Source organism: Xiphophorus couchianus, chromosome 24, assembly GCF_001444195.1.
Source record: "Xiphophorus couchianus chromosome 24, X_couchianus-1.0, whole genome shotgun sequence".
Taxonomy (NCBI): domain Eukaryota; kingdom Metazoa; phylum Chordata; class Actinopteri; order Cyprinodontiformes; family Poeciliidae; genus Xiphophorus; species Xiphophorus couchianus.
The window spans coordinates 8,737,105-8,761,845 of NC_040251.1; the positions used below are offsets into that span (position 1 = coordinate 8,737,105).

The 24,741-nt window shown below is 39.8% G+C and overlaps 1 protein-coding gene across 1 annotated transcript; it reads left to right on the plus strand.

Moving 5' to 3' along the window:
• Positions 1-723: 723 nt before the first annotated feature.
• Positions 724-24,584, plus strand: fam120c (family with sequence similarity 120 member C). Its single transcript, XM_028009936.1, has 17 exons — positions 724-1,239; positions 4,191-4,437; positions 4,516-4,598; positions 7,027-7,155; positions 8,721-8,823; positions 8,958-9,031; positions 9,114-9,388; positions 10,204-10,366; positions 10,533-10,616; positions 11,435-11,606; positions 12,638-12,887; positions 14,283-14,397; positions 14,703-14,912; positions 16,049-16,283; positions 17,519-17,654; positions 17,852-17,915; positions 18,679-24,584. Exons 1-17 carry the CDS (start codon positions 724-726, stop codon positions 18,916-18,918), a joined length of 3,096 nt encoding a protein of 1,031 aa, XP_027865737.1. The 3' UTR covers positions 18,919-24,584.
• The last annotated feature ends 157 nt before the right edge of the window (positions 24,585-24,741 follow it).

The window sequence follows — 24,741 nt, forward strand, 5'->3', positions numbered from 1 at the left end:
ACACTGCTTAGTACTTTGCTTTTTAACTGATACTTTAACTGCCGGCGGGGCATTAAGCTGCGGCTCCACGTGTGCTGACGTTTCCCAGGCGCACAAATGTGGCACAAAAAAATTCAGCTGTCATTAAAAAATAACGAGTTTTAAAATCTGAACACTATGTCCGCGAACTGGCCATCCAGTCTGTGGGTTGCTAACTAATGCGCAGCTCTGCATCCGTTCATGTGGACTAATCAGAGGTATTATCATTTGATCAACATTTCACTGCAACATCCACCACCTCGCTGCATGTACGTTACTCGCTGTCAGTTTGATTCTGGAAGCCGGTTGAAAAGAAGCCAAATTATGGGAGCGGGTAATCTGTTGAACTTTTTGTAGTTGTCGGTAGCAACACTGGCCTTGGCTGGCATCACACCAAAAAAATCCACAGGGATGGACACTAATCTGAGCAGCCACGACCAAAAGTGAGAGGTTAGCATTTGGAAAAAATATATAGCAAACAAACACAGGGGTTGTTAATTTAAGACAGTGCGCGGTGATCCCCCCCTACACCCAGCCTCACCAGCCGGTTGTTTTCCAGTGAACTCAAAGTACAGTTTGTCACTACAGCGGAGACCAGTTAGCATTGCTAGCTGCCGTCTCAACCCACAACACGTTACAAACACGGCGTACAGAACGTACTCAGAAGCCGCTCCCGGCCACACACACCGGCTCAACAACACCGTCATGGGTGTGCAGGGTTTCCAGGAGTATTTAGAGAAGCGGTGCCCCGGGGCGGCGGTCCCCGTGGACCTCCTCAAGCTCGCCCGCACCGCGGCCCGCCAGCCCCCTCACCATCATCACCCACACCACCACCCACATCACCCCGGGCCCATGCCTCCCCCGCCCCCGCCTGCCAGGATCCTGATCGACGCTGACTCCAGCCTGCAGCGCCTGTACGGAGGCTACCAGACGGACTGGGTTTGCGGAGGCGAGTGGAACGCCATGCTGGGCTACCTGGCCGCCCTTTCACAGGCCTGTCTGTACCAGGGCGGCCTGGAGCTCGTCGTGGTTTTCAACGGCACTCTGGGGAAGGAGCGCTGGCCCGAGTGGGCGCGGCGAGCTCAGGGCCAGCGGCAGACGGCGCAGCTGATAGTCAACCACGTCGGCAGCAAGGCCACCCCGCCTCCCCGGGCATGGTTCCTGCCCCCGGCTTGCCTCAGCCACTGCGTCCGCCTCGCCATGTTCCGCTTCCGAGTTCGGGTAAGAAAAGAGGAGTGATGGTTGTTGTTTGAACTGGTTTTTGTGGCTTTACTGGTGTCTTTTTGTGGCTCCTTTATGCGCATCTAGAAGTTCATTCTAAACAGAGTTGGGTGGTAACTTAGTAAGCTGTCACAATTAGCAATAAATCAATTAAAACGGCTCAATTTCCATTTGGATGATTTATTGTTTTTCTCTTTCTACTCTTTCTGGATGATAAAGTTCTGTCTGGTGTTTTGGTCTCAACTCACCTTTTTTTTTTGTTTTGTTTTCAGATACTTCATAATTCATTTTATTTGTTGGTTTTGTTTATTTAATCTGGATATTTAAAATGTCTTACAGTTCCAGTGTTAAATATTCATTACAATTTAAAGTTTATTGATCTTTGAGAATTAGGGGTCCAGCGATTTCCTTAATTTTAGGAGATCAGTGATAGGCCAATACTTACCTGTGAAGCCAAACTTATCTATCTCAGCAAAGGTTGAAAAATGACCCACTGTCCTCTTCTGCTCTAAGCTTGCTTAAGATCATTGATATGCCACCAGGTGAGATATTGCATGGAGCCCCAGTCAGAGGGAGATTGACAGTCATGTTTAGCTTTTTCCATTTTATAATTGCTCCAACACTTGATCTTTTTTCACCGAGCTGTTTGGCATTTGCCCCGTTGCCCTGGCCAGTCTTGTGGAGGTCTACAATTTTGTCTCTGGTGTTTTTGGACAGCTCTGTGGTCTTACCCGTGTTAGTAATTGATGTCTTGCTGATTGTGTGGGGTGGACAGGAGTCTTTATGTGGCTAACAACCTCCAACAGGTGCTTCTAATTCAGAATAATATGTAGAGTGGAGGTGGACTTTTTAGAGGCGAACCAACAGGTCTTTGAGGGCCAAAATTGTTGCTGATTGGCAGATGTTCAAATACTTCTTTCCAGGAATAACACGCAAATAATTATAAAATCATACATTGGGATTTCCAGATTTTTTTTTAGATTATGTCGCTCACAGTGGACATGCACCTAAGATGAAATGTCAGACCCCTCCATAATTTCTAAGTGGGAGAACCTGCAAAGTCGCAGGCAGGGTGTTCAAATACTTATTTTCCTCACTGTAGAATCCCATTCAACCCTGATTATTAAACTTGACTACATGCAGCCAGCACTGATCTACGTTCTGTTCTTGTTGCTACATTTTTCATTTTGCCAAAGAAGGAAAAACCATTCCCTCTACAAAAAGGTGAAAAAAGCAGAGAGACCTGTGGCCCTTTTTGAGTGTTAGATCAACAAATATGAGAATTTACTACAGAAATTAGACAATTTTTTGTTCTATTTGAAACTTGCATCTTTAGTGTATTATTGAGCAGCTAAAAATGTATTTTAATTATTTTCCTCTTGTTTTATTTTTGTATTTTATGATCCATCAATGCTTTTAGCTTTATGGCTTTGGCAAAAGGTTTGGATACAACTAAGATAGCCTGACAATACCTACTTTTATTAAAAAAAATCTTAATTTTTGTAAAAGGCTAGTGAGTTCTTCCCATAAATATGGAGAGTGAAGATGCACTTAATATATAGTACATAGTGTTACGCTTATACAAATATTACATAAAAAAAATACGGAATAACTGCTAAGAATCACTAAAATCATATTGCATTTACGATTTATGAAACACTCCTTTAGGTTTTATAAAAGCCACATTCTGACCTAAACAAACTGTTTCATATTAACGTCCCTAACAGTTTATTTCTCCTGATACTTAAGTATTTTGCAGAATTATCTAAAATGTCCTATTTTATTTATAAGATTTTAATATTTCTCTATTTTCATTCTTGTCAGGGATTGTTAATTTATAAGATATCAGCAATTAAGACTCCTGATTAAATAAGCTAAAATAAGACCGTTTGATGGTTTATTAATTACTGGAGTCACATAACCAGGTTTCCTTACAGCAGTCTGAATAGATTATAAATTACTGTAAGTCCAAGGCGTTCCAATAGAGTACAAAATGTCCTCAAGGTGTTCTCAAATTCAACGGTTGCTACGAAATGTCCTGTGGAAGAAGGCTATCAGAACTGCAGTAGTTTAAACTACTGAATGTATATCCTGCTAAAAGTTCAACATGGTGGATAAATTATAGGTTTGTCATATGTGATCAAGTGGCAATTAATTCAGTTAAACCCAATACAAGCTAATCAATTTGTCAATGAAATTTCCAAATAATTTAATTTTAACTTAATTCAGTCCAGCTCTTCCAGATTTGTGATGAAAATATTTGATTTTCATTTTATTTATTAGGTTTAATGGAGATAAGCTGATCAGGCTTTTATTTGAACTTAAATATAAATTTGTATAAACTTTGGCTTTGTTCAACTATTGAATGCAACAAACTTTCTTAAGAATAAAACAAGATAATTTCAGTGACAAATTTAATTCTTTAATTAAAAGTGTTCGGCACAAGATATTTTTTAAAACATTTTTATGAAGTAGAGCCATGAGCATTCAGCAATTTCTTACTAAAAAAGGGAAAAAAACAGAGCAAGTTAATTCTCCTATTAATGTGCTTTCTTAATTGAAGTTTTTTTTCTTTTTTGAAGAAAGTTTTCATTTTTGTTGCTGTGAATTGACCCAAAGGTTATCTAGACCAATTAAACTGAAAAAACAATTCACCCAAAAAGTTAGAAAAATTTCCGTCTTTTGTTAAGTAATAAAAAGCGCCTCTTTGTGTCATTAGAATGTTGTTTTTAATTTATTGCTGAGCAGATAAAAAGAAATGTTTTAACAATTTGGTTCCCTGAACACTTTAAACTTTGGGATTCTGGCCTGTTTTGCAAAAAGTTTGTACACCCCTGGTTTAGTTTGTTTGACACAGTGCAGTGTGAAAGCAAAATACACTAGGAGAAAATATAATAAATGTTGCAACTTTAGTCATTTTTGCCATTAACTCGTCTAATCTTCACCCCCAGGTTGTACAGACTTTGGAGGACCACCACCAGGAGGTGCTGTCTCTCTACAGGGACTATGGATTTTCTGGCCTGATCGCTCAGGATTCGGAGTTTGCCCTCTGCAACGTGCCCGCCTACTTCTCCTCACATGCGCTTAAACTGAGCTGGAATGGAAAGAACCTGACCACACACCAGTACCTGCTGTCTGAAGCGGCCAGGCAGCTGGGCCTGAAGACACAGCACCTGCCACTGTTCGCTGCTCTGCTGGGTGAGGAGACGCCAGGCAGCCGCCGCCGCAGCCCAGGACGTTTTATCCGCTGCTAACTGACCCGCCTGTCTTTTATAGGAAATCATATTATGCCTGATGAAGACCTGGCTGCCTTCCACTGGAGTCTGCTGGGACCAGAACACCCACTAGCTTCTCTCAAGGTACTTGGACTTAGAAATTTATTGCGATATTTTGTGGTACTGTTGCAATAATGATAGAAAATTACAATAAAAAAAACCTATTTTTTATCTAACTGCATGTGCTACAAACAGAAATATTATTCTTGAAAAACATTCCCATTTGAAACAGGCCTCCTCAGGATACTTGCTTGAGAAACAGTAATTTTCATCAAGGCCTGCCACAATAAATTAATAAATCAATTTATCACGTGATAAATTAAAATAAACTCAAGTTACATTTGCATGATTTATCATTTTTCTCTTTTTGTACCTGAAATTGGATGACAAAAGTCTTCAGTCTCTATCTAACTATCCCCTTTTTCAAAGAACCGTTTAGTTTACAGAGACTCCATAATTCATTTTATTTGTTGTTTCTGTTGTTTTGTTTACTTATTTTGGATATTTAAAGTGTCTTGCAGTTCCAGTGTTAAATGTTCATTGGAATTTATTGTTTATTTCACAGTATGCTCTTGCATTATTACAGTATTGAGATATTACTTATAAATAATCTCAAAACAACAAAATTATTGTTTATCACAATAACTTCTGGGATAATTTAACGTCCAACAAAATTTGTTATTATGATAGGCCAGTTTTATATCATTAATCTGCACACAGTAATTGCATTTAATCATATTTAGGAATTTACTGATATTTATTGACGCTGTCGTGGAACAGAGTGGGAAAAAATATCAAAAATCACATTTCCAATCTTACTGTCAGTTTTGTTTTATTATTCATCATCAGTAACTGAAACTTGTGATAATAAATAAAAATTCTCATATGAAATGCGTCGTGGTAAATAATTAATGTCCATTGTACATCAAGTACTAAACTGGAATCTCAACGTCTGGTTCAGACTGAAGTGCCTCCAAATGTAGATGTGCTTCGATTCTATTTTAATTTTTTAATTGCTGATGACTGATCAGTTTTAACCTGCTGATTCCAATTTAATTCAATTTTCTCCATAACAGAATTATAATGCACAGTATGCATTATAACTCTTATGCTCACAACTGCTGTGAGCGGCCATTAATTAGACATCATGCCGCTCTGCGACACAGCGGTTGTCCTACAGCAGGATTTTATTGTTTAAAGATAAAATAATTATGATGTCTTACATCAGTCAGTATTGTGGAACACATTGCTGAAGGGAGTAAAAGACAGATCATTTCCTTCATTTTGAGATTTGCTAAAAGTTTTAAGCATTTTTAAAATTTCGATTAAAAACAAGCTAATGCTAAAGTGCTAACTTGAAGCATTTTGCTGTCCACCATGTATCGGTGACACAAAATGTGTTAAATTGTCCTCTATGGGATCAAACATGTTATTGGGTCCCTAACTGCACGGTTGTTATGTGATTATTTGGAACGGACAAAAATTTGCTGAGTCATGCTAACACTAATGATAATTTTGCCTAAACAGTCTTTACCCACTTCAAAATAAGAGCGTGAATATAAACGTATAACTTCTTGAAGAAATATTATTGGTCAAAAGCCAAAACTTTAACATGGATGTTGAACTTTATTCAACTTGAAGTTTATGAAACAACAGAGTAAAAAGAAAAGAACTTGGGCAGAGGTCTTAAGTTTAGTCTAGACAGGAATGTTTTATCTCAGTTGTTTTTTGCGGGACTTTTCTGACCAGCAAAAGTTTGACTTGTACTTAAAAATCTTCATTGCATTTTGCGACTTGAGATGGTTGAGGCTACAGCTAACTACCTGCTTAGCTAGCTAGCGTTTTTGAGTTTGTAACTGGCGAAGTTCAGTTTTATGGCCAGTTCTCTGGACGACGTTTGTACATTTCTGAGGAGATACAGGTCTTAAAATTTAAGTTTGTGAAACTTGCAAAAACCTTGATAGGAGAAGCCTTAGCTAAGTGCCCTAAAAGCTTTCAAAATTAGCAAAAGTGATTAGCAAAACTTTAGCTAAGCTATTGGTGGATTAGTGAAGTGTGCTCACCATCGCTTTAAAACGATTGTTTCTTCTCACTTCAGCTGAAACGGTGCTCATTGTTGACCCTCAGAAAGAATTAGTCAGGGTGGAAACATTTTTACAGAGTTAAATTTACGCATTTCTACTTGTATCTGACCTGATTAGTTAGTCTTTTGTTTTACTCTGCATGTTTAATGAATGGGACTGTTACAGAGCCTGAGTTTATGCAGAATTAATGAGTGAGAATGCGAAGGAAGCATGAACCAAAGCGTGGTTAAGAGTCAGCTCATGTGAGAATCAAGACTGGGATCTTTATTTAGTTTGTTTAAAAAAATGACTGTAATTTTGATATTTTTCTAGTTTTAAGTGAACAGAAACTATTCATATTGGTAAAATCATCCTCGCAACGTCGTAAATATGTAAAAGAAGTATTTGAGTGTTTCGTTCTCAGTTTGAATGTTTTGCTGCGGTTTCAGGTGCGAGCCCATCAGCTGGTGCTGCCGCCCTGTGAAGTGGTGATCAAAGCTGTTTCTGAGTACGTCTCCTCCATCAAAGACCTGGGAAACCTCGACACCATCGCCAGAGATGTCTTCAAACAGTCACAGGTGGGTTTCTACCTTTGCAGGATTAATGTCTCGGCTTCCTTAAGACTGGATGGAACGCTACCGCAGTCGCTTTCCATGTTTTTGGTTGAAAAGTAGCTTAGCAGAATAATAATAATTAATGTTTGATCAGTAAGATATTATTACTGTGGACATGATCAAACATCAGTACAGAAAAAATCCAAATACTTTATAAGATTACTCTGACTTTTGGGGGTTTCCATCAGTAATCAGTCGGGTGCTTTTCCGCCGCACCATGCAGCGAGATTAAAGTCTGCGTAGGACGATCTGCTAATTCAGTGGCGAATGTGTGCTGCACTGTTCACCAATGGAAAGATTTCAGCAGGAAGCAGTTTTAGACTAAAAAACGTTAAGGAAACCACAAGAACAAAACCAACACCGGCAGCTCCAGGTGTGCTTTATGGTTTCATGTTCTATGGTTTGATTCTGCAGTAGTAAACCCACAAAAAAACAAAAAAAAATGTTATAATGTTGAACTAACTTAGCCACAGATGCCGAAAGAAATGCTGGAAGCTTCGTGCAGAACAGATTAGATAGATTCAAAGTCACTATTAAAAATACCAAAAAAGTTGTGATTTTTAGACATTTTTATTATTTTTCCGTGTATTGAAAATAATTAAACATAAAATTTTAACAAAAAGCCCTAAATATTTTTCTATTTTTGATTTTTTTTCCCCCAACAAAATATTTAGTTTATTCTCAGACTTTGTGCCTCCAATCCTTAAAGTAAATTTTGCTGGATATTTGTTTAAAGCTGCAGTATGCGACTTTTATAAAAATGTTTTTTACATATTTGTTAAAAGTGTCACCATTTTATTTGACAGATACTCTGTGAAAAGTTCAATCTGCTCCACCTTTTCCCTGAGCTACTATTGCCATCCGAGGAAATATACCGCTCCTGGCCATAAGCCACCAATCAGAACCAGGAGGAGGGTCTTGGGGCTGCCAATCAACTCATGTACTCGCTGCTAAATGTGCTAATGTTGGAGAAAGAACTTACAACAGGAAAACCTTTTATACACAAAAGCATGTGCTAGCTGCAGCGTAGCAGAGAGCAACAAGAAAAATGGAAGAGAAGATGAGCAATACCACACGGAGGGTGATTAACGGCGCCTCCTGGCTCTGATTGGTTGTTCATAGTTAGTACTGGGAGCACTGGAAGAAGGCGGAGAAGCTTGATATTTATTTTTTTCTTTTTAATCTGTCTCTTAACATGCTGTCACGACATGGTGACAGTTTCAACAAATACGTAAAACATTTTTTTTATAAAAGTTACACATTGCAGCTTATAACCAGCTGAACTTTGGTGTGCTGAATGTCTATAATGAGCAATTTTACTGGCATTAAAGTCATAATTTTAACCTTCAAAGTTATAATTAGAAGTATAAAATTCTGACTTATTCTCATAGTTATGCATTGTGATTTATTTATTTTTGTGATACATTAAGAGAATATAACAGATGTGCATTTAAAAGCAATTCAGTGAATATTTATAAGAGAAATAATGACGGTGAGATTTTCTGTCATATTCTCTGCTCTGTTTTCAGTCACGAATGGAGGACAAGGTGGAGCGATTCAAGAAAGCTGTGGATTATTTCTCAGCTGCATCCAAACCACGCTCGCCCAACATGGGACCCTCGCCTTTCATCTGTGAGTAGAAACCAGTTTACAGCAGGACAGATGTTCTCTAATCAGTTTAATCTGACTTAATATGTTTTATATTATATTTATATATGGGAAACCAGCTGAGCTGAAATTTAATTTTATCTCCTTTCTGTGCTCAGTACCTGGGTTTGGACCCGTTCCATTTGGGGGACCACCTGGCCACATCGGACCCATCCCGCTTGGAAAGAATCAGGTAGATTTCTGTTGTTTTTTGCTTTGGCTACGTCTTTAATTCCCACGCTCTCCTGTAAATAATAATTTCTTCCCAATCCCAGTTTCCGCCGCTGCAGGGTCCAGGGTTTAAGCCGCCGTATCAGAATGCTCCGTACGGACCAGGCTCCGCCCCTCTCTTCCACCCGCCTCAGCAGCCGCCCCAGGACTGCAACGACTCGATGACCAGCAAGATGGGCTTCTCCGATTGGTCGGCGCCGTACGATTCCACGCAGGGCGGCAGCCGCTTGCCCAACCATCACACCGGCACCCAGTCTGGCCCCTCCCCGTCTCCTTCCTCGTCATCAGACGGAGACGAACCCAACGACAGCAATGCTAAGTAAATACGCTTCTACATGTTTTACAAGCTGAACAGAACAGAAAGACGAAGCGCTTCAGACCCAAACACACTCTGGCGAACTTCACTCCTTGGAAGTTCGTACATGTAATTAGAACGGACGGTCAACATAGGAAAATAATTTTTTTTGTTTGAAACATAAAATGAAAAAACTTAAACATACCAGGCTTTTTTATTTATTAAACCAAAATGAACATTTGGATAAGAAGCTTTTAGGATGTGAGGATGAAGTCAAACATGATTTGAGTCTCACATGAAAATGAATAATGAAATATCACATTGGTGATTTTTTGTATTTTTAAATTTTTTAATTGTTGATTCTCAATTAAAAAACATTTGAAAGAAAGATACATAGACTGAAAATGTTATCTGGTTTCTGATTTTGTGAGCTAAAGAACAATGGGGAAGAAAAACAGGGACTCGCGTTTTGGAAGGTCAGGAATTGTTCAAATCTGTTCCCATTCCCAATGTGGGAATTTGAAAATGCTGGTTTCATTCTTTTTTGGGGGGGGGTGATGACGACGTTGCCGGTGTGTGGTGTTTTAGTGCCGTTCTGTGGCAGTAGTGAAAACGTGTTTTTATAAAGTACTGACACAGTGGGGCTGAAAACAAATGTATGCCACACAAATGTATGTTCAATTCATCATGCTTAATTTTCCTTCCACTTCAAAATTATTCACAACTTTGTTGCCGTCTCAAAAAACCTGATACAGCTCGTTGATGATTGCCAGTAAAATGATTTAAGATCTGGAAAAGTGGAAGCAGTGTGAATGTTTCTGAAACTCTCGTCTTCGCAGTCATCTGACAGACAAATCCTCTCGGTGGGAGGATCCGGCTGGAAGAGGGGGGCCGGCCTCCGGAGACGGTTCCCAAGGCAACGGGAGCGGGTCGAACATTCCGTCACTGTTGTCGATGGCGACGCGGAGTCACATGGACATAACCACACCCCCGCTGCCTCAGGTGAGACGCTCAAAAAGCGGCTGATTTTACTGGGTGGGAAACACTTAGATTGATTTATTAATTTTAAAACTCGACAGGGTTCCTTGAAAGTGCTTGAATTTTACTGAAGGAAAAGCGTACAAACAATGAACCGTTTTTTCGTCATGCCTGTTGCTTCTTTCTCCAGGTCAGTGCTGAGGTTCTTCGTGTAGCCGAACACAGACACAGAAGAGGGCTTATGTACCCCCAGATTTACCACATCCTGACCAAGGTAAATGCTCTCCTACCCCACGTCTCACCGCCTTGTCTCAAATACATCGGCTGATTTGTTTTAATGAGCAGAAACTGTTCAAACAGAAGCATCCAGTGAAGCCTACACTTGTTTTTTATCATCTAACGTTCTATTGATATTCTCCATGTTTGTTTACATTTAAAGTATATATGAACAATTCACATTCAACATTATATAAAATAAGATATCTCTGCTTTGGAGCTATTCTTCTAATATGTTTTTTGTCTCATCCAGTTTGTCGGGTTCTTTAATTTTTTTGGAGTCTTTTGTTTTGAACAATGCTCATTTCTCCCCGTTTCCTTATATTTGTGTGTGGTGTATCTCAGGCGATATGTACATTTTTCCATGATGTAGATTTCTTTTATTATTCCTATCCATTGTTCATGACAAATGGGCCTCCATCTTTCCCCATTTCATCGTAATAGCTTTCTTACTAACTGTTACCTTACCTTAATCAGATATTTATCCTTTGCTCTTCCTTTTCTGATATTGTTAAAATTACAAAGATATAATACCATGCTACTCAAAATAACATTGTATCCCAGAATCTTCTTTATAGTTTTGTGCACAGTTTTCCAGAACTGAACAATTCTAGGACGGTTCCAGAGGCCGTATTTTCAGAATAAATAATAATTTCTGAGTATTTTGTTTGTTTTGATGCAGACACAACAAAACCCTTCAGGGCTGTGAAAGTTCAGCTGTAAAGCTTCTGCTGATGCATCCGTTTGGTCGGGTTATTGTAACAGAAACGGTTGCTATGGAGATGTTGGGCGCTCACGGTTTGTGGTCGTCCCTAGGGAGAGATGAAGATGCCAGTGTGTATAGAGGACGAGTGTAACTCGGAGCTGCCTCCTGCCTCTCTGCTGTTCCGAGCTGCCAGACAGTACGCGTATGGCGTCCTCTTCAGTCTGGCTGAAACGCACCGCCGCCTGGAGAGGCTCGCCCTCCGCAAGAGGACCCCGCTAGAAGGTGAAACAACAAAGTTTTCCTGACTTACAGCGCGAATGATCTCTAGAGGGTCTAAACAGGAGGTGGAGGAAGTAGCCAAAGTAAGAGTAGCACTACTTGATCATATTTTTAGTCAAGTAAAAGTAAAAAGTAGCATTCCAAGAAATTGGTCAACTAAGAGTATAAAAGTATTTAGTATAAACATTATTCACGTACTGAGTAACTAATCATAAACTCTGTCATTCATCGTACAAAACAAATCTCCAAATTAGGGATGGGAATTTATAAGATTCCCATCCCATTATTGATCTCGGTTATTGATTCGATTCTCATTCGGTTAGGAAATAATCTCTAACACAAAATATGCACCATGTTGTATTCAATTCAAACAAAAGTAAAACTGGGTTAAGTAATAAGAATCCATCTGTCAAAAGAACATTTTAACATGAAATGCAATTTTATGCACATCAACAGTTTTTGTGCTTCTAATATGATAAATGAGCCTTGTCTGAAAGTACAGATTTATTGAATATGACTGTAAATGTTAATATGAGATTATTCATACAGTACAGAGCTAACATTAATACAATAACCAGGATGTGGAGTAGTTTAAAGGTACCTGGGACATTCACAGCAGGAGACGCTTTGCTGGAGGCTCTGCCCCTCAAGAGTCACCACTGTTGCTAAGCAACTGATCAAAAACTTTACATTCGTTCAAATCGGTTGTATGGTGGGTAGTTAATTGTTTGAGGATGTTGGAGGTATTTGCTCCTTGAATTGTGATTAAAGTTCTGAACATGTTCTGAACGGTCTTTTTGTCAAATATAAACATATTTTAGAGCGCCATCTTGGATATTTTCTAAAGCAAAATACAGAGTGTGTGCATCATGCAAATACGTCACACGTTATGGGAACCGATGAGCGGAATCGTTTAGCAAGCGGCTTAACGATTAAAGTAATTGGACTTACCAAGAACCGGTTCTCAATTAACATCCCTGCTCCAAATATAAACCTCCAGAGCCTAAACTTCAGCTCTCCTCCCTGCGTTCCAGTTCCTCCCGTCATCGTCAAAGAGTGGAGCAGCGGCAAGGCCAAGTCGGCTCTGACCCCGGAGCTGGTTCCGGCTCTGTGTTTCCGGGAGTGGACCTGCCCCAACCTGCGGCGGCTCTGGCTGGGCCGAGCCAGCGAGGACCGCTCCAGGAGAACCAGAGCCTTCCTGGCGTGCCTGCGCTCCGACTGCCCAGCCCTCCTCAACCCAGCACAAGTCCCTCAGCATCTGCTGCTCATGTGCTGCGTGCTCAGGTAGGAAAATTAAGGCCAAAACTGAGACATTACAGAGAATGCCATGAATTTGACAGCAAAAGTTTGGGCATCACTGGTCTAAACAGAATCCACATTTCATCATTTTGTCATATTTTTAGCAAGGAAACTTATTTATTTATTTTTCTAATTTTTTTAGTTGCCTTTATTTATTAGTAGCTGCTGAAAGAGAAGTTGAGGTTTGCTTTTTGGGAGTTTTCCCTTTAGTCTTGGATGCTGTGTAGCTGGAAGGATTTTTGGTCCTTTACAAAAAAATCCTAGCAAGACGCATAAAAAAAAAACTAATGTTAGCATGAAAAAACAGGTTTGAAGTAACAGATTTCAGGTTCAGAGGAAGACGCTTCCAGAACCCCTCTCTCCTTTTAGTCATCAGCCTGGTATGACGCTCAGTCAGCAGGTCCAGATCACAGGACCTCAGTGACCTGCAAAGGATGGAGGGATGGGAAACTCCTTTAATGTAAGATGATGCTGCTCTATTTAAAGCTCCGAGTCAAAAGCAGCTTCTTAAAGTGGACTCTAAATTGACAAGTAACCAGAGTGTGTGTGGATATATTTATAAATATATCCACACTTAATCTGAAATAGTCTATGTAGGTTTTTTCTTGCAAGCCTTTTCTGTAAAGCAAAAGTTTAAGTTATACGCAAACAACTTCATTGTGTACAGCGACACAAAATGGTTGAGGCTACGTCTAACAAGCTGCGTCTAATATACGCTTGCTTGCTAGCCAGCTATCTTTTTTTGTGTTTATATTAGGTAAATACAAATTTGTCAGTTGGCTGGGTGACATTTGCACATTTCCGTGGAGATACGAATTTTAAATTCCACTCGTAATGGTTTTAAAAGATCTTAAAAAGTCTTAAATTTGAATTTGTGAAACCTTCAGAAGCTATGTATTATTATGAGTTCCATCGGATGTTTGCAAATTGTTGCTGACTAGTCTGTAGGAGCTGTGTATCAAAGGCGGAGCTAGGTCCACCGAGGTGTTTTGTACAGCTGAATGGTTGCCATGGAGATTTAAAGAATTCTCAAACATGCATTAAAAAATAAAAGCAACACTCTGGGTATGTTTTTTTATGAGGGAATAACTAAATGATTATAATTCCATTTTAAGAAAATTATGTCAGTAATAATTTTACCATGATAAAAAATTTAAAATCTCCATTTTGCATCAAACAAGCTGTGCTGGATGGAACCAAGTTGTGTCAATCTTGAACTGCAAGTTCAGCCCATGGGCCACAAATGGCCCTCAGGCCTCACTTTGGACACCCTTGAACTAGATAATATTTATTTTCCTGTTCCTAACATCTGGCTTTGATCCAGCTGTTGGTTTTCTGTTGCTGCTCCATGAAGCCGGTTCTGGTTGGTTCTCCTCTCAGGTATATGATGCAGTGGCCCGGTGGACGGATCCTCCAGAGACACGAGCTCGATGCCTTCCTGGCCCAGGCCGTTTCCAGCCAGCTCTACGAACCCGACCAGCTGCAGGAGCTCAAGGTGACAAGGCGCTTTTTTATTCCCAGTCCGTCATGAAACAGATGAGAAATGAATTTACACTGAAGCGGCTCGACCCGATTGAAAAGAAGCATGGTTCATTTTGGGCCCCATCATTTATATTGTGGCAGAATGTAAAGGTGAAACTACCCATTAAAAAACTGTTAAAATATTACAGTTTTCCGTTTTAGTGTTTGGTTGGCACTAATGATCAAATATTCAATATCTTTTAACATATTTTCATGTTTTTGGTCTGTGGCAGCCATGTTTATTCGTCTTCTTGTTTTGTTCTCCATGTCGTCCGTCAGGTGGAGAAGGTGGACGCCCGCGGCGTGCAGCTGGCTGCTCTCTTCATGGCCGGCGTCGACACGGCGTTATTCATCAATGATGTCTGCGGCCAACCGTTGCCATGGGAACACTGCTGCCCCTGGGGCTTCTTTGACGGCAAACTTTTCCAGAGCAAATTGGCGCGGGCCGCCCGCGACCGGGCCGCCCTGCTGGACATGTGCGAGGGGCAGGTAAGAGACCGAGGCGGGGGGTAATAAACATGGCTCAGGGGTTTCGGTTTAGTTTATTCACACACTGGAGATAAAGTGCAACGCATATGCAGTAGGCCTGAAACAATCAGATTAATCAGGATTTACCAATTATTGAAATAATTAACTAATTTAGCAATTGATTGATTAACTAGAGTGTGCAGACTCTAAAAAATTAAGTCAAAACTGTGCAAAGAATATATAAATTCTGCATTTTAGATGAAAAACCTTCATCTGTAAATATGTGTTACCCATATCTTAACATTATTAATCCATTTAAGATTTTCCCTTAGGGAATTAGTAATTTCAGTCTCTTGCACAGCACTCATAGGTATACATCAATTCTTTATTTATTTATTGGTTTAGTAAAAATGGTCAACAGATCAGGTCTTCGCTCTGCTGGGTTGATGCATCCTTTGCTACAAATGATTAAGCGTTCAGTAAAGGAATGCCCATTTCTCACAGATGGTTAGCAGAGCAATAAACAGTCGCAACTAGGGCTGAAATGATTAATAGATTATTTAATAAAAGAATTTAGTAATTGATTAATTGTTAACTGGAATATACAGACTTAAAAAAGGTCTTTTGCTAAATTAATAGCATATTCACTGCAGTAATTGAACCAAAACTGTACAAAAAATTTTAAAATCTTTTTTGTCTGATATGTTTTACCCTGTTTTAGCTTCACCTGGTTCAAATTCTCCTACTAAGCACCTGTATCTAAATATTAATGATTAATACAAAAATGAATCAATCTATGATTAACTGAAGAAAGGCTGTGAATGGATTGTAGGCAATAAGATGCTTATTTCTTCCATTTAAAAATGGAATTGAATTATTTGATTCTTTCAATTTATTTCTAAAATTGTATTAAAAATCTTGTTGTTCAATGAAAAATGCAAAATGTGTAAATTGTTTTTATCCAATTAATCCTCAGAATAATTGAATGTTAGTAACGTAATTGTTATTTGCAGCCAGTTTCACACAGGCACGATTCCATGTTTCTTTCACAGATCAGTGGTTTTCCTACTAAAACCAAACAACCGTTTGCAGCCGACAACATGTTGAGCTCAATAAACTGTTGCTTTCGTCCAACGTCTCATTGTTCTCCTCTGCAGGAGGAGCTGGTGTCAAAGGTGGAGAAGATGCGGCAGGCGATCCTCGAGGGCATCAATCTCTCTCGTCCTCTTCCCCCTCCGCCTCCTCTGCCACCTCCTGCCTTCCTGCCCCCTGCCATGGTGCCCCCTTTTTACCCCATGCCTCTCTACCCGCCTCGTCCCATGGGCGGCATGCCCCCTCATCACCCGCACCATCCTCATCACCCCAGCCAACACAGACCCAGAGCTTTCCCAGGTACGCTCCAGTTCAACACACACACGGTTCTGCAGACTCCTTGAATGTACATGAGCTCAAAATTACAGGTTAAAATGTCAGTTTGTGTGGAAAGAAGGAAAATGCAGCTGATAAAATATCAAAAACTAAATGGAGGTTGTCATAAATAACCTGAGCAACAGATATTTACTTTTGCTATAAAATTAAAATATTTTGGCATGGCCCTCCCTAATTAAACCTGAAACGATTAATCAGATTATTAATGATTATTCATGATTAATCCATTATTAAAATAATTGGAATATTTAAAATAAAGATGGCATATTTAAAAAAAAAAAGAGAAATCTTCAGCAGGATGATAGTCTGATACATGAAGAACACAGTCCTCATGAATAAAAGCAAATACAACAGCAAACATTCAGACACAAAAACCCAATAAAAACAACCAAACAAAAACAAAAAAATGGCAAAACAAGCAAAAACAATCAAACCATACAAAGTGACATCAGGCCTTTCCAAAGTGACAACTAATTTAGTAATCGATTAATCATTAACAGGAGAGGAAGCACTTAAATAAAAAGGTAATTTGCTTATAGAACACCACAGTCGGAGCAGCAATTAACTCAAAAATGTAAAAAAAAAAAACATTTTGCATTTAAAACATAAAACCTTCCTTGTCTATAAATATGTTCTACCCAGTACTACTCAAGTTGCAGTTTTAGTGTCCTCTTTTTAAAATTGTTTTTTAAAAAAAAAGCTTCTTTTGCGATACAATTATTAATCAGAACATTTTCAAAGCAGTAATGAAGCAAAAGCTGTACAAAGAAATTTATAAATTTTGCATGCACAAGTGTTCACTACAGGAGTGCTTGTATTGACTTTTAGGCAACAACATGTTTTTTTCTTATTTAAAAAAATATTTGAATTATTTGTTTGCATTTTAATGCCTTTTTTAAAATAAAATAAGCTAAAGTGGTTGAAAGAAGAATCCGAAGAATGTGCTGATTGTTGTTGTTTTTTTTGGTTCAGTTAATCACCAGAATAATTAATTACTAAAATAATCCTACAAATACTTCTAACAGCACCACAAAATCAGTGATTTTGATTGCAAAAAAAAAAATCACTAAATCCTTTGGGGGACTGCCTGATAGAAACCCAATCTGCTGGCTGATCATCTGCACTGATTGTTATGATATTCTGATGAGGTTTGTAGGTTTTTATGACCGACTTTGATCAACGTTTCTTTCTCTCCTCAGGCATTCAGTCCATCCCGCCTCAGGGAGGGAAGCTGGAGATCGCCGGCATGGTGGTGGGCCAGTGGGCTGGAAACAAACCTCTCCGCGGCAGAGGCGGGTTCAACATGCAGGTGGTCTCGGTGGGAGCCGGAAAAGGGTGAGGCTCATCAGCCATGTATAATCTTCTTAGCTAAGATCAGTCATCAAGGAGTTTGTCATGCACATAAAAGCAGTTTATCTTTACAAATTGGCAACAAGTGAGTGCAAGCTCACGTAGTCCAGCTGACAAAGTGGTTGTGTTGAAAAAATGTAGAACTATTTCTTTTAAAATGTGTTTCTGTTTGTTCTGTGCAGGCGGGGTAAAGAGATTCCAGCGAAAGTAAAGGGAGCGAAAAAACCAGCTGCCAACAGATCACAGGTATGACGTCAAGATCCCAGAAGAATTCCTAAAGTTAATTTTAAGCATTTATTTTCACCAACTTTGTTCATTTGCAATTAGAATAAAAACGATCTACTTTACTACAAAAATGTTATGATAATAGTGTAATATGATCTTAACACTCGCTGGTTTCTGCTGCAAAAGATCATTGTGGAGTACACTGGCTGTGTCCAAGCATATTATTTTAAAAGTTGGTGGAAGGACGACCAGGTGGGAGAGCAAAGGCGCACAGCAAAAACCAAAGCTTTGAGATTAATAAAGCATGGATGGATTGTCATAGTTTACCTGCTGTATAATGTAGAATATTATCACAAGACATTATTAATGATAGTAATCAATAATAATTTTCTGGAAGTTTGTTCCAGATTTGTGGTACATAGAAGCCGAATGTTTCTTCTCCGTGTTTGGTTCTGGTTCTGGAGATGCAGAACCAGAAGACCTGAGAGTTCTGGAAGGTTGATACAACAACAGAAAGACTGACAAAAAAATTTAAAAACAGAAGTAATCTGTAAGGGACCAAAGACATTTCAGTGCTGCATCTATTTCAATAATGAATTTTTAATTTAATAAAATGAAATGGAGCAAAGTATCAAATATAATTTGGTGTTAAACCGTTCATTGATTTATAAACATTTGTTTTCATAATTCCAATTTAAGTAATTTTATGGTTACTGGAAGAACAGCCAGTGATATTATTTTTTAATTTGCTGTGGTTTTTTGACCGCCTCCCTGTCCGCTGCAGACGCCCCCACCCAGCAGCCCCACGAAGTCCTCCGAGGAGGCGGGCTCAGCGCCCGAGGTGTCCACTCAGCAGCTGAACGGCAGCTCAGCAGCCTCCGCCATTGGCCAGCCCTTGGAGCTGGCCCAGCCAATCCCGTGTGCCTTAGCCAGCAGAGACAACCAATCAGAGGGGGTGGAAGTGGAGGCCCCCTGTTGCCTTGACGACTGCCCGTCTGACGGAGCGCTACAGAAGGAGGAGTGACGGCGTCCTTCGCCGGGACGCACTGCTCTCAGAGAGTTATGTGTTCGACTGCCTTTCCCCTGTTTTTTGTAGCCCCGCCCCCCGACCTCCTCCTATGTCTCGTTAGCTGCGTGCACAATCACGCGGAGCAGGAAGTGACGCCTTTTCACTTCCTGCGCCGTGTGATAGACTGAAGCAGCTAGCCGTTGCTCCTGTTTTATTTTTACTCATGTGGTTTTAAATCGTTTTATGAAGAAAGGGTTTCTCCATGAGTCCGTAAGCGCCCCAACCCAACCCGTTTCCACTCTTCCAAAAAAAAAAATACACAGAAAAAACAGCTCCTGATCGTCACCGTCTCCCACTCAGAGCTTAAAGCTTCGCCCCCCCACCCACCCAGAATCACCACGACAACATAGTTTCTGATGTAGCGTCTTAAATGGTCCCGTTCTTTAAAATCTCCGCACACTGATGTTACGTTTGCGGCGGCGGCGGCTAATCGGACGGGGTTTCAGCTAGCTGCTAAGCGCTGTCGCCGCATGTCTTTGTGCTCTGTTGCCATAGCGATCAGGACGATTTTTGTCCGAGATAAATTTTGAGTCTTGATTCATGGCAATGTTTTACCATTTCTCTGTGAAGTGACTCCCCCACCCCTCCTCACTCCCACTACACACACACACACACTCAAAGTATTAGCATGTGTGCTAGCTATCCCCCATCCCCTTCTAGATTGATTGGTTAATTATCACTGGAGCACTTCATGGTAATAGTGTGCTATCTTATTTTGACCTATGTAGCATAGCCTAATGCTTAGATGTGCTGAGAGAGCCCCCCAACCCTAAACCCATGAATTTATGCACCTTAAACCCTAAAGTATGCAAGATTGCCCCCTTCCCCCTTCGTCCTATTTGTCCCAAAGCTTTGATTGTATTAACCCAGCAGAAGCACTTATTGTTGTATTTTAAATAAAGCCCCTGTACGGTTGAATCGACGTTCTGTCAGGGATATCCCCTGCTCCTGAATACATCTTTATGACGCGTAGAAGTACGTTTTTAAAAGGTAGAGATCTATTTGAGAGACGTCAGAATGTGAACAGAGTGGTTCAGCACTTTGTCTTAAAAAATAATAATAATTCAACCACACTGGACAGTCCTTTTACCAGACGAAATGGAAATAAAACTAAACTTTGAGGCACCTTCTTGACTTGAGGCCAAAAAAATGAAAAATAAAGATGTTGCCCAGAAACGGATGGAAGATGTTGGGAGTGTGAGGGGGGAAGCGGCTGCCAAGCAGAGTTCCCCCCTCCAGCACTTCACGGTCAATCAAGAACTTTTCAATGAAGCTAAAAGGAGTCATGACTCCTGTAACAAAACCATTTCAGATCACTGAAAGTTTCAATCCAAAGTGTACGTCAGTAAGATTTGCCGTCTGAGGCGAGCAAAATAAATAAAAATGGGCGCAGTAGCAATTCCTTCCAGGTCCCACCATCCCTCGGCTTGGAGCTGAGTCACTTCAGACCGACAGGAAACCTCTCGCTGCCCCAAAGTCCTTCCCACAAACGCGACAGAGACTCTGTGGGCTGCATCACGCGACACCCTGAGACCTCGAACACACGGAAACGTTTCGAATTAGAGCACTTAATGTTTGTAGACGATGATATGTGCCCTCCTGCTCCCCCTACTGACCAGATCCACAAGTACAAGCAAACCCAGAAAGCAGTTGGAGCCGAGAGACGACAGCCATGAATATTTTTAATCTCTGAACTTCGAAAGATCGACAGGAAAAAAAAAAGGCAAGTCAGAATATAGAAGCACCTTATTTTCTTACTATTTTACTGACTTGTGCTCAATCGTCGTGTGCCACAAACTGTTACAAAGACGAAGTTCTTCTGAAGGAAAAACACAAACCAACGACCCTGACTGTACGCGTCAATGTAGTCACGTCAGACATCTCCGTTCCCTCCGTTCCGAACTCGACCGTTTATCGGTCAGCCGCAGCGGAGTTGCACTGAGCGGCGCCGTCTTTTCACATCTGCTCCAAATGAATCCGGAGGTTCCGGCTCGTCAGAGACGCCGTAGGTGTCCGTAGAGTCAGGTAGCAGCATCAGGGCCTAACTGGACCGCAAAACACAGACACAGAGACTTAGACTAGAGATTAGAGCTCCACTTGCCGAAATACCGAGTCTAGGTTTTCTAGGAGACATAACCGCTTTCAACTTTTGACATTAGTACAGATATTAAGAAGTAAAGATGGCTTTTTTTGTTTTTATATTTTTTCGTGGCGAGCCAGAGCGTTATCCGTTCCACACGATGCCCTCTTTCAATTTGCTCGCCACGCCACACACTGATATATAAATAAAACACACACTCATTCACCCACACACCACATTCAGACAGGAATCAGTTGCATTCTCTCTGCTTTTGTGCTGACTTTTTTATTTTTTTCGTGCGTGCAGCAGTCGAGTGATCGTCGGTTCGTCGGAGAACCTTTGGTAACTCGTTCTGACTCGAAATATCCCACGCAGACAAGTTTGCACAAAAAAAAACCACAAACGAAAGAAAACCGCGACACGGTCCATGTGTCGGCTTGGCACGCAACTGCACACACTTGACAACATGCAGATACATAGATGTTAAACTATAGTTAGTATGGTTAAAAAAAGAATCAACACAACACATGATGTAGTGTCCCGTTTTTGTCCTCGTCTGTTTTAGTTTGATAGATATTGATCGATGATTTTTTTTTCTTCTTCTCTCCTCCTTGTTACTCTAACAGCCCCGCCCTCCTTTCGTTACAACACATTTTTATTTCTTTTCTCTGCCTCAAACACTCCTCGACCCTCCGAGGAAGTACATGCATCCTCACACGCATTAAACGCAACCACACACACACGCACAGAAAAATATAATACACACAGATTAATCCCTACATTTGTCTCTCTTTCTCTCTCTGCCTCTGTTAGCCCTTTAGAAATCTTTTTATTTTATTTTTATTTTATCCCCCTCTTTTCTCTCTTCTCTCTGGGCTGCCCCGCCCTTAATCAACCCGACTAACAGTAAAGGTTATATTAACGTTGATAATCAGTTTCTGTATGTATCTAGCCAGAGTGGAAAGAAAAAAAACCAGAAAAAAAATCAAAACTGTTTTATTCAATTGTGCAAATGTGTTTTTCTTACTATTTTTAATGGTATTACATCTCTCTAATCTTAACCTTCTACCATCGCTTCAGTTAGTACTGAAATACGCTTAGCCAACCTAGAGATTTGAACTGTAATGATTGCCATTCTCCTTACCTGTATCTATATGGCATCTTTAGACCACTTCACCGTTTCTTATGTATGTGAGTAAATATTGCCCGCTTCTTCTCGAATTGAAAGTCGTCGTCTGCATAATGTTTGATTCTTACGATATCCCTTAAAAAATAAAAAAAAAGATCTCATATTCAGTCCAAGCTGAACTCTCTGCACCCTTGCACAAAGCAGCAAAACATCTCTTGTGAACATCTGAGAACCAAAGCACGCCTCGCAATGTCCCCCCCCTTTTCCTCTCAAACCTGCCCCTCCCCCACCCGTTGTCTCCCCCAACCTGAACAGTCTGCCCCCGAGCAACGAGTTTCGGATCAATGCGATGAGTATATTTAAATATTTTACAGCACGTGTGATTTATCTGACAAGTCTTTGAGGTTTAACGGTGGCGGTCGCAGAGGCGGGCCGGGACCGTGATTGAGCAAACGGATTGCAGTTAAATTCCCTCTCTGTTCAGTGACTGAAATTGAGACTTTCTATAGCAACTCAGAGATGGAAAGACACACACACAAAAAAAAACGCCTTTTGTTCTACTGGGAAATTTTTGTTATTTTTTTCTATGTTTATTCTGCTTTTTCTGACTCACCTTTTAGCTCTTTGGCTTATTGAAGGTAACAAAGCTGCTGACAGACGATGAATTTTCCTACAAACATATAATGAGACATGTTCTGGTTGACATAAATTAAAACCATTTTTAGAACCATTTCATACAGTTTTAACATAAATATCAAGAATATTGGCTAAGTTTCACAATTCATAAATAAATAAACAGGATTTATTCTTTAGAGAAGAAACTTTGGCTTTGTTTCAATACAAAAGTACTTTGGTATTACAGCACAGGCTCAAAAAAAGCATAATATGATGTAATTTAGTTTTATTTGAAACTGAAAAACTATTACTACTGTTAAAATAGATTTTTGGAGGGTTTGATCATAAATTAAAGCAAGAAGGAAAAATGCAGTTCTATTAAAATGCTTATTGCACTGAAAAGGAAACATTAAATATTCAATTAGTTGAACTATCAGCTAATGTTAAGCCTACAGTCAGCTGCTAGCCGCCTGCAGCTGAAGAAACAAATTTATAAAATTATGTTTCTTGTTACCAAAGGAAAACGGAAAAAACACCTGCAGTGCTCAGCAACAGGTGGGGGACGGTCAGCAATATGTTATTAAAGTTCTACATATTCACAAAAATCTAACTTTCTCCGGCATCTTAATTTATCAATTTTTTGAAAGTCTGCCATTTTGTGGCCCTCGAAGTGATTTTGTTGACCACAATAAAATAAATTTTAAAAAAATAGCACAAACTTGGTTTTCCAGTTCAACAATGGAGTTTTAAAACATTTAAAGAAAATAATCTGAGAAATTTTCACTGCTAAAAATGGAAAGGGGAACACGATGTTCTCAGTTTTTTCATCGTAAATAGGACAGTGGTTTTACTCGAGAGCAAAGATTTTAGTAAACAATTATTTGCAACTCCCTATATTACGCAAATCAGACTTTTTTATTTGATGAAAATATGGATTTTCTTATTATTGTCCAGGTGAAAGGGAAATATTTTTCAAAACAGAAACCTTATCTCTAAATAAATTTAAAAAAACATTTTGTGACCCTCAAATAATTATCTTGCCCTAACTCTATAAAGCCATGGTGTGTTTTAATAAATTATTCAATGAGGGGTTTTAGGGAAAATCCATCCTCTGCTCAGTTAAAGCCAGCTTGCCTCTCCAAAGATCTCAGCTGTGAGGAGGACTGAAGTGTGAAATGTGTTCTTAGAAGAGAATCAGTATTACTTTGTGTCATACGTTTGCTCTGTTTCCTGTCCGGTTCTGGTGAAAACGTTTGTTTACTGTCCGTCTCTGTGCCGCCACTGCTACCCCCCTCCTGTCAACGGCGGCCCCGCCCGACCCCTCCGCTACCGTCTCCACTTTCCCAGTCAGGCTGATCGTTTCTCGTCACCTTGGTCAATCTTCAGCAGCGTGTGTCCTGATGCATCCGTACCTATAACCACCCAAAACTTACCTGTGCAGCGAAAAAAATAAAAATAAAAAAGGGTTCAAATGTATCCATGATATAATTGTTATAGAAATATTATCATCATTATTGCTGTTATAATTATGGTTGGTATAATTTGTCATTGTTAGCATTATGGAAGCACCAGACAGTCTGTGGAAAGAAAGCAAAGAAAGTTTGTTTAAAAAATTTTTTTTCCTTTTTTTTTCTTTTTTTTTTTCAAAGTTTTATTTGTCTGGCTGTTGGTGGTCTCATCACACAGAGGGAGGGGAGGAAAGGTTCAGGAAGAGACTAAGATGGCAGTCATGTTTGTACTGGTTGGGAAATGACTTACAGTGCTGAAATAAAATTTATTCTTTTAGTAAAAAAAAGACAGTTTGTGTCCAGTGTCTTTTTTTTTTCTTCTTACTTTGGACCTATAGATTAACCAAACGTTTACATACTCAAAATAGAAATTTGTTCTCACTGTCTAACTTTACATCTCTTATTTTAGGTCAGTTAGAATTACTGAAAATATTTATGTTTGCTAA

What these genes read in the sequence shown, in the direction of transcription:
- fam120c (XM_028009936.1), top strand. Translation starts at nt 724, where the DNA reads ATGGGTGTGCAGGGTTTCCAGGAGTATTTAGAGAAGCGGTGCCCCGGG. An exon ending in TGTTCCGCTTCCGAGTTCGG is followed by an intron (nt 1,240 to 4,190) that starts GTAAGAAAAGAG and finishes CTTCACCCCCAG; the next exon opens with GTTGTACAGACTTTGGAGGA. An exon ending in TCGGTGGGAGCCGGAAAAGG is followed by an intron (nt 17,655 to 17,851) that starts GTGAGGCTCATC and finishes TGTTCTGTGCAG; the next exon opens with GCGGGGTAAAGAGATTCCAG.